General features: G+C 45.8%; 1 protein-coding gene and 1 long non-coding RNA gene across 3 annotated transcripts; one reads left to right on the top strand and one right to left on the bottom strand.

Annotated features, from left to right (window-relative positions):
* Positions 1 to 210: 210 nt before the first annotated feature.
* f8 (coagulation factor VIII, procoagulant component) lies at positions 211 to 14,899 on the top strand. 2 transcript variants are annotated; one of them, XM_063019045.1, is made up of 25 exons: positions 211 to 419; positions 1,818 to 1,909; positions 2,075 to 2,197; positions 2,375 to 2,587; positions 3,146 to 3,319; positions 3,449 to 3,673; positions 5,017 to 5,269; positions 5,398 to 5,539; positions 5,619 to 5,700; positions 6,281 to 6,498; positions 6,851 to 6,971; positions 7,047 to 7,256; positions 7,482 to 8,532; positions 8,621 to 8,786; positions 9,044 to 9,280; positions 9,394 to 9,622; positions 10,283 to 10,465; positions 11,098 to 11,214; positions 11,380 to 11,451; positions 11,571 to 11,656; positions 12,099 to 12,260; positions 12,724 to 12,868; positions 13,061 to 13,209; positions 13,641 to 13,823; positions 14,353 to 14,899. In XM_063019045.1, exons 1-25 carry the CDS (start codon positions 268 to 270, stop codon positions 14,506 to 14,508), a joined length of 4,941 nt encoding a protein of 1,646 aa, XP_062875115.1. In that variant the 5' UTR covers positions 211 to 267; the 3' UTR covers positions 14,509 to 14,899. The 2 variants fall into 2 exon arrangements, with proteins under 2 accessions (XP_062875115.1, XP_062875113.1); XM_063019043.1 differs by lacking the exons at positions 211 to 419; positions 1,818 to 1,909; positions 2,075 to 2,197; positions 2,375 to 2,587; positions 3,146 to 3,319 and having other exon boundaries at positions 3,640 to 3,673; positions 5,021 to 5,269.
* Positions 2,708 to 12,217, bottom strand: LOC134336312 (uncharacterized). Its single transcript, XR_010015714.1, has 2 exons — positions 12,072 to 12,217; positions 2,708 to 3,823 (listed from the first exon to the last, which is right to left on the bottom strand). It is a non-coding gene; the product is annotated as an uncharacterized LOC134336312 (long non-coding RNA).
* Positions 14,900 to 15,626: the final 727 nt, after the last annotated feature.

Genomic DNA, 15,626 nt, shown 5'->3' with positions numbered 1-15,626 from the left:
TACATTTTCCAGCCACTAGAGAGAAGACTTGTGTTAGACTAGCTCTGAATGTTCCTCAATCACACGAGTTCAGTAATTAGAGGGGGTGTCCCAATACTTTAGATTTTTTCATGATCCATCTTCTCATCTCTGCTCTCAGTAGCCACGCCCTCTTTTTCTATTTAAATACCCAAACTTCCACTCAGCTCCTCACCTTCAGCTCCACCACAGACAGGATCGAGTGTGTGTGTGTGTTCTGTGTGTGTGAGTGTGTGTGTACAGACTGAGATGATGAAGATTCTGCTGTTCCTCCTCATCCTCACCGAGTGTTCGCCAGATTCAGGCGTCATGGCAAAGACCCAGGAGTTCTTTATAGGTGCAGTAGAGATAAAGTGGGATTACATGAACCCTGGCAACCTGGAGCCACCTTCTACTGAGAGGTACACACACACACACACACACACACACACACACACACACACACACACACACTGAATGATTTATTAAAACATGACATACATATGGTCCATGTCTGAGAATATTCCAGCCTTACATGAGCTATTTCAGATTATTTATCAGAATTAAATTAAAATGTAAAACGTGTTTTCGTATAATTGGACTGATTTTATAGCTTCAGTTTTTTATGATGCTGTGATTAGTAAAGATTGTAGATATGTAATAAATCCCAGCAGTTTTATTTGGAATTCTGATTCATGATCTGATGCTGCACTGTGTCACAGGTTCAGACTTTTTAATGAAGCAACAACTGAAATAGTTCTGATGATTAAAATCTCTTTAATTACAGGAGTTTTTTATTTAGAATAAAATCATTAATTATTAAACTTTTATAGATGGAAATACTGGAATTCTTATTTTTATACAATATAATGAATTAATAATGAGTTTATTAGGGTTTTTTTATATGTTTTACAACAGTATATTACATTTACAGTAGTATGATAGTATCTCATGACTACAGTATTAATACAGTATAATTCATTAATATTTAGTTTATTTAATTGTATGGAGTTATTTATTACAATTGTATATCATACGGCTACATTACTAATACACTGTAATTAATCAATAAAATATATTTTTATCTTTTATTTATATTTGAATACAATAGTATGATAGTATCACATAACTACATTATTAATACAGTATAATTAATTATGTTTAATTAGTTTTACACTATTTTATTACAACATTATGAAAGTATCACATTATATTATTATTACGGTTTAATTAATTAATAAGTTTAATTCATGTTGTAGTATATTTTGACAATAGTATAATACTATCACATAACTACATTATTATAATATTATTATTATTAGAATCTACAGCACCACAGTAAACAGATGAAACTCGGTTGGTATCAGCAGTGGGCATTTCAGCGCCCACCAAGCAAATGATTTATAGTGCCACATTAATCACCAACTCACCTCAGAAATCTGGAGCTGTGTCAGAAATGTATAAAATGATAGATGCAGATTTTCATTCATATCAGCCAGTGTGTAACATATTTAATACAATTATAAAAGTGTGATTAACTTATTATAATTAATGTGTATGTGTGCATGTGTAATATACATTAAATACATATAAAATCATGTATAATGTTTGTGTTTTTATTACTGTTAGATGTTTGATTTGGATAAATGAGTAGAAATATTCTCTGTATAACTCTATATTAGCAAACCCCATATTTTATACATTATATATATTAATGGTTTGGTTTGGTTTTGATTTAATCTGTGTTATAATCAGTTTATACCAGTAAGATGGACACAGTGTATAAATGATATTATTATTTTGATTTAATTTCTCTACAGAAGAGCTTTTGCTCAGAGATACATGAAGTCTGTCTACACTGAATTTACTGACTCTACATTTAGTGTTCAGAAAACGAAACCTCCGTGGGCTGGTGAGTTTAATTTATCATCTTCATATATTTACATTTATTAATGTCTTTAACTGTTATCAATTATATAATGGTATTTAATGGTAAATGATGGTTTATAATGGTGTATGATGATGTATGATGGTAAATTATGGTGGATGTGATGGTATTTGATGGTGTTTTGTGCAGGGATCCAGGGTCCCACGATCAGGACGTTGGTGAATGACCGTGTTGTGATCCATTTTAAGAACTTTGCTTCTCAGCCTCTGAGTATTTCTCCGATCGGCGTTCCCTACTGGAAACAGTCTGAAGGTACCGTTCCTCTCTGTAAACTCTTAAAGGTTCTATAGGGATAGAGATCTTATATCTGGAAAGGTTTTGCTGTTAGAACCTGAGAGTCAGTGAGATGTTGAGAAGGTTCTGGTACTGAGATGTTTAGATGGTTCGGGTAGTGAGATGTTGAGAAGGTTGTGGTTGCTCTCCGTACAGGTGCTGGTTATGAGGACTCCACCTCACTGCAGGAGCGGGAGGACGACGCGGTGCAGCCCGGCGGTTATTATAAATACGTCTGGGACATTCATCCTAACAGTGGACCCACCGCCACCGACCCCGAGTGCCTGACCTACTCCTACTCGTCTCAGGTGGACATCGTGAGAGACTTTAACTCTGGACTCATCGGAGCTCTTCTGATCTGCAAATCAGGTCTGAACCAACTGAGAGTGGGAAGCATATATATATATATATAATATAAAAGTATATAAAATAAATTAAATATTGTCACCATAATATAAGATATATAAAAGAAATGAAATATACACAACATAACACTATCATATATAATATAAAAATATAAAAAAGAAATTAAATATACACCATTATATTATACTGTATAATACATTTAGCAAACAGGACACCAATCCATCACTGGGTCTCGATCCCTCTCCCACTTAGACATAGCCAGTTATGTCTGTATGTAGATGCAGAGCGGCTGATAGCACTGCTGGGTATTTTATGATTTGATGAAAACTACCTGACCAAAAGTATTTGGACGCCTGACCATGAGCTTGTTGGAAGAGCTCTTCTGAGAAGCATCTTACAAACGAGTTTAAAGACTTTAATGTCTGTGGGAATTTGTGCCCATTGAGTTGAGGACAGCATTTCAGTTATCAGAAGGGGCGTCCCAATACTTTTGTCTGTACAGTGATATTTCAGGTTGTTTATGTCTGAATTTAAAGCTCTAACTCTTCCTCTGCCGTGCAGGAGCTCTGACGGAGGAGCGCGGGCGGAAGGTGCCCGAGTTTGTGCTGCTGTTTGCCGTGTTCGATGAAAGCAGGAGCTGGTACAAGGAGGTGGGCAGAGCCGACAAACCCCGAAAATCACCGGAGCAGCAGCAGTTTCACACCATAAACGGATACGCCAACTCCACCCTGCCAGGTCTGGGTCGACTGACCTGCTTCCTCACAGCCTGACCACACAATGGTCCAGTTTCATCCAAAGCAAACATCAAGATTACAGGCGTCTTACCGTCGCTCCTCATAACGCACCGTCTCTCTCTCCTTACAGGTCTGAAACTCTGTCTGACCACGCCCGAGGTTTCCTGGCACCTGATCGGTCTGGGTTCGACTCCGGAGATCCACACCATTCAGTTCCAGGATCACACCGTCAAGGTCATGAACCACAGACAGGTCATCGTGGAGATCACGCCCATGACCTTCACCACCGCCGTGATGAAGCCTTACGCCGTGGGCAAGTTCCTGATATCCTGCAGAATCCACTCACATCAGCACGGTAAGTCAGGAATGCTAGGGTTCCTAACGCTGGCGCCATGTGAACAGAGTTCTTGGCAGCTTAGGGGATGCCAGAGTATGCTGGGCCCAATTGAGCCTGGCATCATGGTTTGAAGAGAAAAGCAGGTTGCCAACAGAGGAGCCGGCAAATCTGTAAGAGAGAAACCGTGATGAATAGAAACACGTCCACCTGGAGCAAAAACAACGCTCATTTACATTTACATTTTTAGCATTTAGCAGACGCCTTTATCCAAAGCGACTTACATTACAGTATACAGTCTGAGCAATTGAGGGTTAAGGGCCTTGCTTAAGGGCCCAACAGCAGCAGCCTGGCAGTGGTGGGGCTTGAACCAGTGACCTTCTGATTACCAGTCCAGTACCTTAACCACTAGGCTACAGCTTGCACTCAACCAAGTGACAAGTCAACCGACACGTCAATCATCTGCGCCTCCAGGCTCCCTCTGCTGGCCAGATGTAGCAAGGCAGAAGGACATGATTCTGTAATCGATGTTTATGCTTATATGGCCAACGAATGGCTTCTTCCTTTGTGTTAGTTGCCCAGTTTATTATCCTCACCAGGATCTTCAGCTCCAGATCTTTCTGACCTCTTGACTTGTCCTCACAAATATTCGGACCGCTTGGCCTTCTGACGCTGAATGTTTAATCTGACACGTTTGTTGGCCGTCTATGAAAGTAAAATTTTATGAGGGAGTGCGTTTGTCCTGTTATTTATCTGACCTTCAGCCTTTCTATCAAACTCCTCCACACTCCCAGATCTCCTCCTTCCACTTTCATCTCTGGAACTTCTTTCTTCTTTTGATCTTTTCTTTAGAAGCACTTTGATGGTGATACAGTGTACAAACTTCATACTAATTAAACACTACATGGACAAAAGTATGTGGACACCCCTAGTAATGATTGAATTTGGTCATTTCTGCCTCATCCCATGCTAACAGGTGTATGTATAAAGATGATATAAGGTGAACTTAACCTAACACCTTTGGGATGAATTATGCTCGGATCGTGAGTCGGAGTGTCTGACTGAGCTCACTGACTCTACTGACTGACTGAATGGGCACAAATTCCCACAGACACACTCCCAAGTCATGTAGAAAGGCGTCCCAGAATAGACTGGGTGCTATTAAAGCTACAAATGAATGATGGAGCGATTAATATAAAACCAGATGGATTTGGAACAAGCACATGATCAGGTGTCCCAATACTTTCGTCCATGTAGTGTAGAATTTTGGGTAGAATTTTGGCAGGGTTAAACCCCCTCAAACGACTCAAATCACCCACACCTCCCGGTTCTGGTTCTAACGTTCCTCTAATGTTCCCGCTCAGCCAGCATGAGCGCGCTCTTCAGCGTGGAGAACTGCGCCGAGTCCAACCAGCTGCCCGAGAAGAGGAACGTTCAGCACGACGAGGACGAGGACGGCGACGAGGACTACCAGGCCGACGACTTCATTTCCATCGTGCTCCGACCCGGCGGGCCACCGTCCATTCTGAGGTCCAGCGGGAGAGGGGCGCCCAAAACCTGGGTTCATTACATCAGCGCAGAGGAGGTGTCGTGGAACTACGTCCCTCAGGGGGACCGGTAAGAAAAACCAGTAACAAAGAATACATTTTGGGTTTGATCCACAGTAAATCAGGCAGGTCTGGTTTTGCCCGAGATGCCCGACTGGCACAGAAAGTGAACGGTGTTATGTGTGTGTGTGTGTTCAGGAATCAGCCGCAGCGTGTGGGTCAGGTTTATAAGAAGGTGGCGTACGTGGAGTACACAGATAAGACGTTCACAGTGAAGAAGAGCCAGAGCAGCTCACTGATTGGTCCAGAGCTCAGGGGCGAGGTCAACGACCAGTTCCAGGTACGAGAGAAGCTCTTATTTATAATCGTTCAGGTTAAACTTGGTCCTGATCCTCAGACGTGTCCTGATACCCTTTCAGATCATTTTCAAAAATATGGCCGGTCGACCGTTCAACATTTACCCGAACGGACTCGCCAGTGTCCAGCCGCTGAAGAAGACAGGTAAGAACAGCTCCGGTATTTCAGGTAATTTTTATCGCCGTGTCATCCTGGTCAGGGTCACAGTGGGTTTGGTTTCCATGGAAACACTAGGCGCATGCAGGAATACCCTGGACAGGGTGCCAGTCCATCACAGGGCTTCAGCCATCCTCGCCTTCCCCTTCCAGAAAGAGCCAATCCCGTTCTTTGTGGTCTAGAGTTTTTAGTTAAATATTTGGGGTGTTTTTATTGCTTTAGTGTTGATTTAGCACCATTAGCACCATCACCATGCTGTTATTGATGATGGCCTTGGTCTGGCTGGGAGCCGCGTGTAGATGTGAAGCTTGGACGCTGAAGAAAGATGGAGAAAGACGCATCCAGTGCACCAGAAAACCTCATGAAGGAAGATGATCACCACTGAGCGAGTGTACGAGACAGACAGAACACAAAAGTAGCCACTGAACCAAATAAAGTCCCGCATGTTATGATTATTCGGGTGTGTGATGAGGCGAGACTCAAAGGACGATAAAGAAACCTAAAAAACCACAGACATGGTCCCCATTCGGTCCGTGCAGTAACGTTTATGTGTGTTTTTGGCGTGTAGAGAAGCAGTTGGACCTGCGCTCCCTGGCTGTTCCCCCGGGCGAGATCATGATGTACCAGTGGAAGGTGACCTTGGACGACGCCCCCACTGAGGCGGACCCGCGCTGTCTGACCCGTCTGTACCACAGCACGTTGGATCCGGAGCGAGACACGGCGTCTGGCCTGGTGGGGCCCCTCATCATCTGCAAATCACAGAGCCTGGACAAGCGAGGAAAAGTGGTAGGTCCTAGAAACGTTCATTCTGGATCTGAGTGGGTCTTACTGGTGAGTGGACTGTGTGGAGGAGGGTGGGTTGGATGGATGAATAGATGGATTGATTGTATCTGATGGTTGTGTTGATGGATGCTGGATGGATTTGAGACGTGGATCTCCAGAATGAACTAGTGATGAAGCAGTAATGGATGTGTTTGAGTGATTAAGTGATTAAGTTTAAGTGATTCGGTAAATCCGTCAGTCCTGGTACATTAACGGATGGATTTGGTGACCAGAATTGGCAAATTAATGCTGTTTTAGGTGAAGGAATCAGTGAGTGGATAATTATTTTATTATTTTAATATTTTTTAATCTCCAGGTGATGTCGGACAGAGAGAAACACCTCATGTTCTCGGCCTTTGATGAAAATAAAAGTTGGTACGTTGAGGAGAACCTGAAGAAGCTCAACAGAGGTTCTCCCAACTCCAACATCATGTACAGTGAGTATTGTTTCTCTGGGTCCTGCGTTACGTACGTTAGATCGTGCAGAAACGTGACGCGCTTCTCTCTCGTAGGTGTAAACGGTCTGATGTACAACAGCCTTCAGTTTAAGATGTGTGTCGGCGACGTGATGCTCTGGCACGTGGCCAGCGTGGGCATGCGGAGCAACTTCCTGTCTGTCTATTTTACGGGGAACCCGTTCGAAAAGGACAAGACCTACGGCACGGTCCTGACGCTCTTCCCGATGACCGGAGACACCGTCACCACCGAGATGGAGACCGAGGGTAAGAATCAGACGAGTGATGCAGGTGTGGCGGAAAAAACCTTGCTGCCGTCAAACTGTTTAACCGATCGGTTCTTTAGTCGGAGCTTCCAAAAATATTGCTGTTGAGTAGGGCTGAAGGGGCTAATTAAAAGGGGCGTCCCAATACTTTTGACTCGTATAGTGTATCTTCTAGGAAGACCAGCTTTGCTTTGAACTCATTAACCCAAATCTTTTCCTTTTGTAGGTGAGTGGGAGATCAGCGCCTTCGATCCCGTTCTGAAGACGCGAGGCATGAGCATGCGCTACTCCGTCTTTAACTGTGAGCGAGTGCTCCCCCTGGCGGACAACGAGGACTACGAGTACGACTTCGACGACTACGTCGAGAGGAACTTCCCCGGTCCGCGCGGCTTCGGGGAGAAGAACCGGACCGTCGCCGTCCGCGTGTGCAAGAAACTCACGAGCAACGAGACCCGAAGCGACCAAGAGGGCCAGAGGAACAGGGTGGTGTGTAAGAGAAAACTCGTCCCGGTGGAGGAGGTCAAGGATCTGACCAGTCTGTCGCAGGGGGGGATTCCTCAGGACGTCTTGGACCAACTGGATGAGGAAATTACTCAGAATTCTTTAAGTCGACAAAAAAGACACGTAGACAATTCTACATGGGAACAGAATTCTGGCCAAAGTGACCTGGAGTCGACCAATGAGACGAGCTCAGGAACAGACGAGGTTTTGGTGGAAGACGAGAATCTGATATCATCTAACGTAAAGGCTGAGAGGAACCGGGATGCGGACGGAACTGGGAACGTGTTCACGGACCCGTTTAAGAAATTCATCCACAGGTCGAACCTCAGCGAACCTCTAAATCTCACTAGCAAGGACGATTCCAAACCAACCGTGACAAACCGGATTCAGAGGAACACGTGGGGCGCTAAAAAGGACGCTGATAAATTCGGAAAACCAAACGATCCTCTGAGCGACAACGAGATTCTGACGGACTCGGACAGGCTGGTGGAAACCCAAGATCCTCACAAATGCACCCTCAAAAATCACAAGTTCGATCCCAAGTCCCAACATTCCCAGTCGACCTCCTCTCACAACCAGACGCTCCCCCCGAGATCTGGGTCCGCGGACTACGACGACTACGAGGACGAAGCAAACGAAACCGCTCCGAACTTCAATTCCGACGAGAGTATCAACATCAGGTCGTCCGAATCCTTGTTCCGGAGCTACTACATCGCCGCAGAGGAAGTCACGTGGAATTACGGGATCGAGAAACCTCCACAGCTTATTAATTCCAGGTGGAACAGATGTCACTTCTGGATGAGCAGATACAGGATGAGTTCTGAGGAGGTAGCAATAACGTTCTTCTCGTTTTGTGTCTCACAGGGAGATGAGGAGAGGAAGGAGTAAATATTTCCCAACCTACAGGAAGGTGGTGTACCGGGCGTACCACGATAAGGAGTTCCGGAATCCAGTCAAACGTGGAGAACTGGACGAACACCTCGGCATTATGGGTCCCGTCCTCAAGGCTGAGATCAACGACGTCCTCACTGTAAGTCTGTTGGATTTGTGAATATTTAAAGGTTGCAGTTGGGCGGCACTACGACTGAGATCCTGTGGGTCTGCCTGGGGTTCTGGGTCTTCCAGTTCCCTCCCACCTCCCAAAAACATGCAAAAGGTGGATTGGCTGCTCTAAACTGCCTTTCGATGGGAGTTTACGGTGGAATGCGTAGTGCCCGGTCCAGGCTGGTGCTCAGGAAACGTTCTCATGTCTCTGGTGTGAAACCATCACTCTACTTTCCATTACAGGTGGTTTTTAAGAACCTGGCCACCAGGCCGTACTCCCTGCATCTGCACGGCGTGTACGACAGGACCATGGAGAGCTCGGCGTCGCAGGGTGAAGATCTAGGGAGGAAGGAGGGACCCGGAGATCCTGTGCCTCCCGGGCAGGAGAGGGTCTACAACTGGAGGATCACCAAAAGACAAGGACCGTCGTCCAAAGACTTCGACTGCAAAGCTGGTGCCTACTACTCTACCGTCGACATGGTGAGCTAAAGCACCATTAAGATTTAAGATTAGCTGCGTAACTGCAGCCCAGACCAGGCTGGAGGATCGACGACCTTCTCGAGCTCTGTATTTTTTATATCTGTGTGTTTTAGGAGAAGGACGTAAACTCGGGTCTGATCGGCCCGCTGCTGATCTGTCGTCCCGGGACGCTCCGGCCCCGTTTTCTCCTGCAGCCCGGGGTTCAGGACCTCTTCCTCCTCTTCACCATCTTTGACGAGACCAAGAGCTGGTATCTGGATCACAACATCAGGGAGTTCTGCACACCACCCTGCCAGGCCAGTGTAGACGATCCCTGGTTCCAAACCAGCAACAAATTCGCTGGTAAGCAAGTTCTGGATCCACTGAGCAGAACACGGTCCCAGTTACTGTCCAGTTTAGCTGCTATTCTATTTTTATGCATATCCAATTCCCCAGTTGTATCTAACCGATGAGGGTCGCACCTAACACACGTCCTCTTCGACACGTGCCACTTCTTTTTACCTGCATGAGGCAGGATCACACAGAGTCACGCACTGCTCTCTGTTATTCACCATCACTGTGCAGCACCTCGACCAGCCAGCAGAGGTCGTGATTTCAGCAGTGATGAGGAATCCCTCTGCCCCGCCCTCCCAGCAGACGTTGGCCAATCATGTCTGCGTGTAGTCTTTCTCCAAGACTTTGGAGTGTGTCTGTGGGAATTCGTGCCCATTCAGTAAGTCAGTGAGGCCAGTGATGCAGAGAAGAGAAGTTCCGGCTCACGATCTGAGTGCAATTCATCCCAAAAGTGTTGAGTCGGGTTGAGCTCCTTTGCACACAAGTAGTCCAACCACGTCTTTATAAAGCTTGCTTTGTGCTCAGGGTGTAATCATGCCGAATGAGAAAGGGGACTTCCCCAAACTCTTGGGGATGAAGAAACGAGTGATCTGAACATGCAGGTTGTAGCTTTGATGTCTGAGTGCATGGTGGAATCTCCTCTGTGATCTTCTCTCTCTCTTTATGTAGCGATAAACGGCTACGTCGCCGAGACTCTCCCTGGTCTGGCGGTGGCTCAACACCAAACCTCCAGGTGGCACCTGATGAACGTGGGCAGCGGGGGAGAGTTTCACGCCGTGCACTTCCACGGAATACCGTTCAGCGTCGGGAAGGACCAGGAGCACCGCATGGGCATCTTCAACCTCTATCCAGGTGAATTACCGCACACAACAGACATGGGTTCTCCAAGGTTCTCCAAGGGTTCTCAAGATCACACGTACAAAGTTTTGAAAACAAGCTGGAGAACCTTTTAAGGTTCTCAGAGTCTTCAAGGTTCTTCAGGTGGTTCCTCTTTCCAGGTGGAACCATGTAGGGTTCTTTGCTGCACCCAAGAAGGGTTTTGGCTGGAACATCTTCAAAAGTAACCGGTCCTCAATGGTGTACAGGGGTTCTATGGCTCAGCAATCTATCAGGTGCTAGAAGCTTGGTGATGGATTGGCGTTCTGTCCAGGGTGTTCCTGCGCCACGCCCGGTGTTCCCTGATGGAACCAGACCAGGATAAAGTTCCTCCTAGGGTTCCTCAAGAATCATTCATTCATTCATTGTCTGTTTCATCCTGGTCAGGAACAGGTCGCCAGTCCATCACAGATACACACACACACACACATTGGACTCATTGGACTGTCTTTGGACTTTGGGAGGAAACCGGAACATCCGGAGGAAACCCACACAGAAAGGACCCGGGCCGCTCTACCTGGGGATCGAACCCGGGACCTTCTTGCTGTGATGTGTCCTCCAGCATCTGTATCACATTCACGCTCAGACGTTCCTCTCTCCCCGCGCAGGCGTGTTCGGGAGCATCGAGATGAGGCCGGGCATCGTGGGTACCTGGCTGGTGGAGTGCACCATCGGAGAGCATCAGCTGTCGGGCATGAGGGCCAAACTGCTGGTCTACGACCCACGTAAGATCATCAGCTCTTCCTGATCTGATTGGCTGGAACTCCCAGCTGTGTGACGTGTGTTTTATTTCCCAGCATGCACAGCAGCTCATCGTACCGAGCGCCCCGAGCGTGCTTGATGATTTGTTATATATATTTAGGTTAGATGTGATTGTTGTGGTGTTGCAGAATGTGTTCAGCCGTTGGGGATGCAGTCAGGATGGATAGAAGACGATCAAATCACCGAGTCTGATCACTATGGTAACGTAAATGTTTATTTCTTTATTTTTGATTTATTTTCTTCTCAGATGGTAAAAATAATTTAAAAAATGTATGTTTATGGACAGAATTTATTATTATTTTATTACAATGTTCGGCAGGTCACTGGGAGGCCAGATTAGCCCGACTGCACTTATCTGGATCGGTTAATGCCTGGATCGGCAACAGCGCAAATTCCTGGATCCAGGTACGAAAACCCGCTGATTAACAAAAACAACACGCAACAAAAGTACAGAAGTATTTGGACACCTCACTATGATCTTTTCAGCTACAACAAAAGCCGCTCTTCTGGGAAGCTTCTCCAGACAAGACTTTGAAGTGTGTCTGTGGGAATTTGTGCCTATTTAGTAAAAAATTACGCACTTGTGTGGCGGTTCATCCTAGAGCTGAACTCAGGGCTCTGTGCAGGACACTGGAGCTTTTCTTCATGCATTTATGGAAAGGACCTTCCCTAAACTGTTGCTTATATTTCCATCATATGATTGATTTATTACACCTGTTAGTAACTGTCATGTCTGAAACACATGATTTCAGTAATGAGAAGGGGCGTCCAGATACTTTTGCCAATGTCGTGTTGTGTATTAGAGGAAGCATTGGGACACCTGCAGTGACGTGCTTGTATGCGGTAGGTGGATTTGCTGCGGCCGATGGTGGTGCACGGGATCCAGACGCAGGGAGCAAAAACGTCTCTGGGTCTGAGAGAGATGTTCACTGTCATCTTCACCATCAGCTACAGCCTGGACCAGAAAGTCTGGAAGAAGTACAAGGGGAACAGCAGCGAGAGCGAATACGTTAGTGTTTAAACACTCAACACTGCCTGTATCATTATTAAACACTCAACACTGCCTGCATCATCAAACTCTAAACACTGCCTGCACCATCATCAAACTCTAAACACTGCCTTCATCATAATCAAACACCAAACACCCAACATCAAACACCAAACACCCAGCACCAACTCAACACTGCCTGCATCACCATCAAACTCTCAACACTGCCTGCATCATCATCAAACACCCAGCATCAAACTCATGGCACAAACACCTAGCATCAAACACCAAACACCTCCCACCACACACCCAGTGCCAACACCTAGCACATAGTACACAGTCTGTAATCATGCACAGCTACTGTATAAATGAACCACAGTATTTGACTTCAGTATTTGACATGTAAAAATGTTTGAAATCGTTTTTTAAAAGTTTCTATTAAACAGTAAATTTCTCTTTGATGTGACTGATGTTTTAAAATCAGAAGTTAAATGGAAACATGGACGGCTACAGGATCAAAGAGAACGTCCTCTCTCCTCCCATCATCGCCCGATACGTCTGCATTCATCCACTGACCCAGGGTACCCGCTCCGCCCTCAGGTTCGAACTGCTGGGCTGTGACCTCAACAGTGAGTACACACACACACACACACACACATATTGGCAAAATTCAAAGCCAGAACAGTCACTGATTAACTGCTGGTGTGTACGTGTGTGTGTGTGTGTGTGCGTGTGTGTGTGTGTGTGTGTGTGTGTGCGTGCGTGCGTGCGTGTGTGCGTGCGTGTGTGTGTGCGTGTGTGTGTGTGTGTGTGTGTTGCAGGCTGCTCTCTCCCGTTAGGTATGCAGCGGCGCCTGATACCCGACAATCACATCACTGCTTCTTCCTTCCTGCAGAACTGGAGACTCTCATGGACTCCAGATCTCGCCAGACTTAACCAGGAGGGTCGCGCCAACGCGTGGAGGCCGACGGTACCCTTCACAAACACTGCTTATCCTGGTCAGGGTTGCTGTGGGTCCGGTTTCCCCAAAATCACCAGTTTTGAGCGCACACCTGATATGGCTTTATTTATCCATCCTATTTATTATGACTCGAGTATGACTGGAGGTGCACTTGACCTGTCAGTGCGCTCTCAGTGCAGGTCCCAAGCCCAGATAGAAATAAGAAGGTAGCACCAGGGAGGGAATCTGGGGTAAAAACTGTGCCGAGTCTGGTATGAGGATCAGATCTGCTGTGGCGACGCCTAAATACTGGAGTAGCCGGAAAAAACCGTAGCCTCAGCAGCCATAAACCATATTTATTGCAGAACATAAGAAAAGCATAATCATCCTCTCTCTCTCTCTTTCTCACCCCTCTCTCTCACCCTCTTTTACCCCTTTCTCTCACCCTCTCTCTCTCTCAGACTAATAACCCCCATGAGTGGTTGCAGGTGGATTTTGAGGTGGTGAAGCGGATCACAGGTATAGTAACACAGGGAGCCAGATCAGTGCTCACACCCATGATGGTGACAGAGTTCACGGTCTCCGTTAGTGATGACGGACACACCTGGACCCCGGTCACCCAACCGGGAACAAAGCAGGAGAAGGTTCGTGTGATTCAGATTCTTTACAGACTCTGTTTATAACCGTTCATTTAAGTCTGCACATAAAGTAAAGAACACACGCATGAACAGACACGCATCTACACAGACGCATCAACAGACACGTGACGACATACACGCATTAACAGACACACATCAACAGATCTGCATCTACAGACCAGCATCAACAGACACTCATGAACAGACACGCATCAACAGACACGCATCGACAGACACGCATGAATAGACACATCAACAGATCTGCATCTACAGACCAGCATCAACAGGCACTCATTGACACACATCAACAGATCTGCATTAACACACTCATTAATAGACACACATCAACAGACACGCATTCCTTGCCATTCACTTATTGCAGTTGAGAATCTATAGAAATGGTATCTCACCACAGACACTGTTGGACCCCTGAGCAAAGCATCTTGTGTACTGAACATGAACATAATTTGGACTGGAACAGTACTGCGTGTTTATAGTCTGTAAACCTGTAACATACGTGTGCGCTCACCAACAGATGTTTGAGGGGAACAGCGAGCATGACGAGGAGAAGCTGAACGTTCTGGAGCCTCCACTGTTCACGCGCTACATCCGCTTCCATCCTAAAGGCTGGCTGAACCACATCGCTCTGAGGGTGGAGTTCCTGGGCTGTAACACACAACAGAGACTCTGAGAGGAGAAGAGATGAAGAGGAATGAAGACTGTGATGGGAATAATGACACTGAATGTAATAGCGCAGTATTTTTACTTATTTATCAATAATATCAGGACGTATTTATGTTTTTAGCAATTACTCTCACAGTGCTGTAAATAAATCCAGGTTTTTTGTAGAAAGCTAGCTCGTTTATGTGTGATGTTTGAAGACTGGATTTTCGACTTCCTGCTTCATTTCTATATGTTTAAAACAGTGTATATTTTGTGTTGTTTTTACATGATACTGTGATATTTTGTTCCTGCCATCTTGTTTATGAACCGTCTAATAACTTATGAGCAGTTAGTTCTCATGCTTGAAGTTTTCTTGACTTGTGAACATACCAGCACTACTGATATTTATATTTACTATAACAGAAAAAACTATCAATATTGTAATAATTTATATTGAAATAAACCTTCTTAAACAATCTTGAGAAATTCTGCCTTTCAGTTCAACTTGCAGCAAAATGAGACAAAAAAAAGATCTGGGATCTAAAGCGCTAATTGAACACCATGAAGAGCCGTAGCTCTGAAATTCACACCTCAGTGAGTCGATCGGCCTGGCTGGTGTCCTGACAGGAACATTTGGAGGTTTCTGAGGAAGGGAGGTTGGCAGGGTTTATTTTCCACTGCACAACCGCAACCTCTGCTGTCTGGTCAAAGCAACAGCACCAGCAGTGGGGTTTTCACAGCGCAAACAGCAGAAGTTCTTGTTGCTCATGTGCTAGATGAACATTCAGTGTAGGTCATTAACTCATCAAACTCTGATTTGTTGAGTTTCTAATTCATTTCACTTTATCCTGGTCAGGGTCGTGGTTGGCCGTGGCCTCTCTCAGAATCACTGGGTACGATGTAGTAACAAACCCCGGACGGGATGCCAATCTGTCTTAGCCATCCTCCCCCTCAGACACAGCCCATCATGTCTGTATGTAGATAAGCGATGGGACACTAGCACAGTAATAGCTCAGTGGTTAAGGTACTGGACTAGTAAACAGAAAGTTGCCGGTTCAAGCCCCACCACCACCAAGTTGCCACTGTTGGGTCCCTGAGCAAGGCCCTTAACCCTCAATTGCTCATCATGTTCCGCTCATTGTGTAA

This window comes from Trichomycterus rosablanca, chromosome 22 (genome assembly GCF_030014385.1).
Source record: "Trichomycterus rosablanca isolate fTriRos1 chromosome 22, fTriRos1.hap1, whole genome shotgun sequence".
Taxonomy (NCBI): Eukaryota; Metazoa; Chordata; class Actinopteri; order Siluriformes; family Trichomycteridae; genus Trichomycterus; species Trichomycterus rosablanca.
This window is presented reverse-complemented; position numbering and strand designations above follow the sequence as displayed.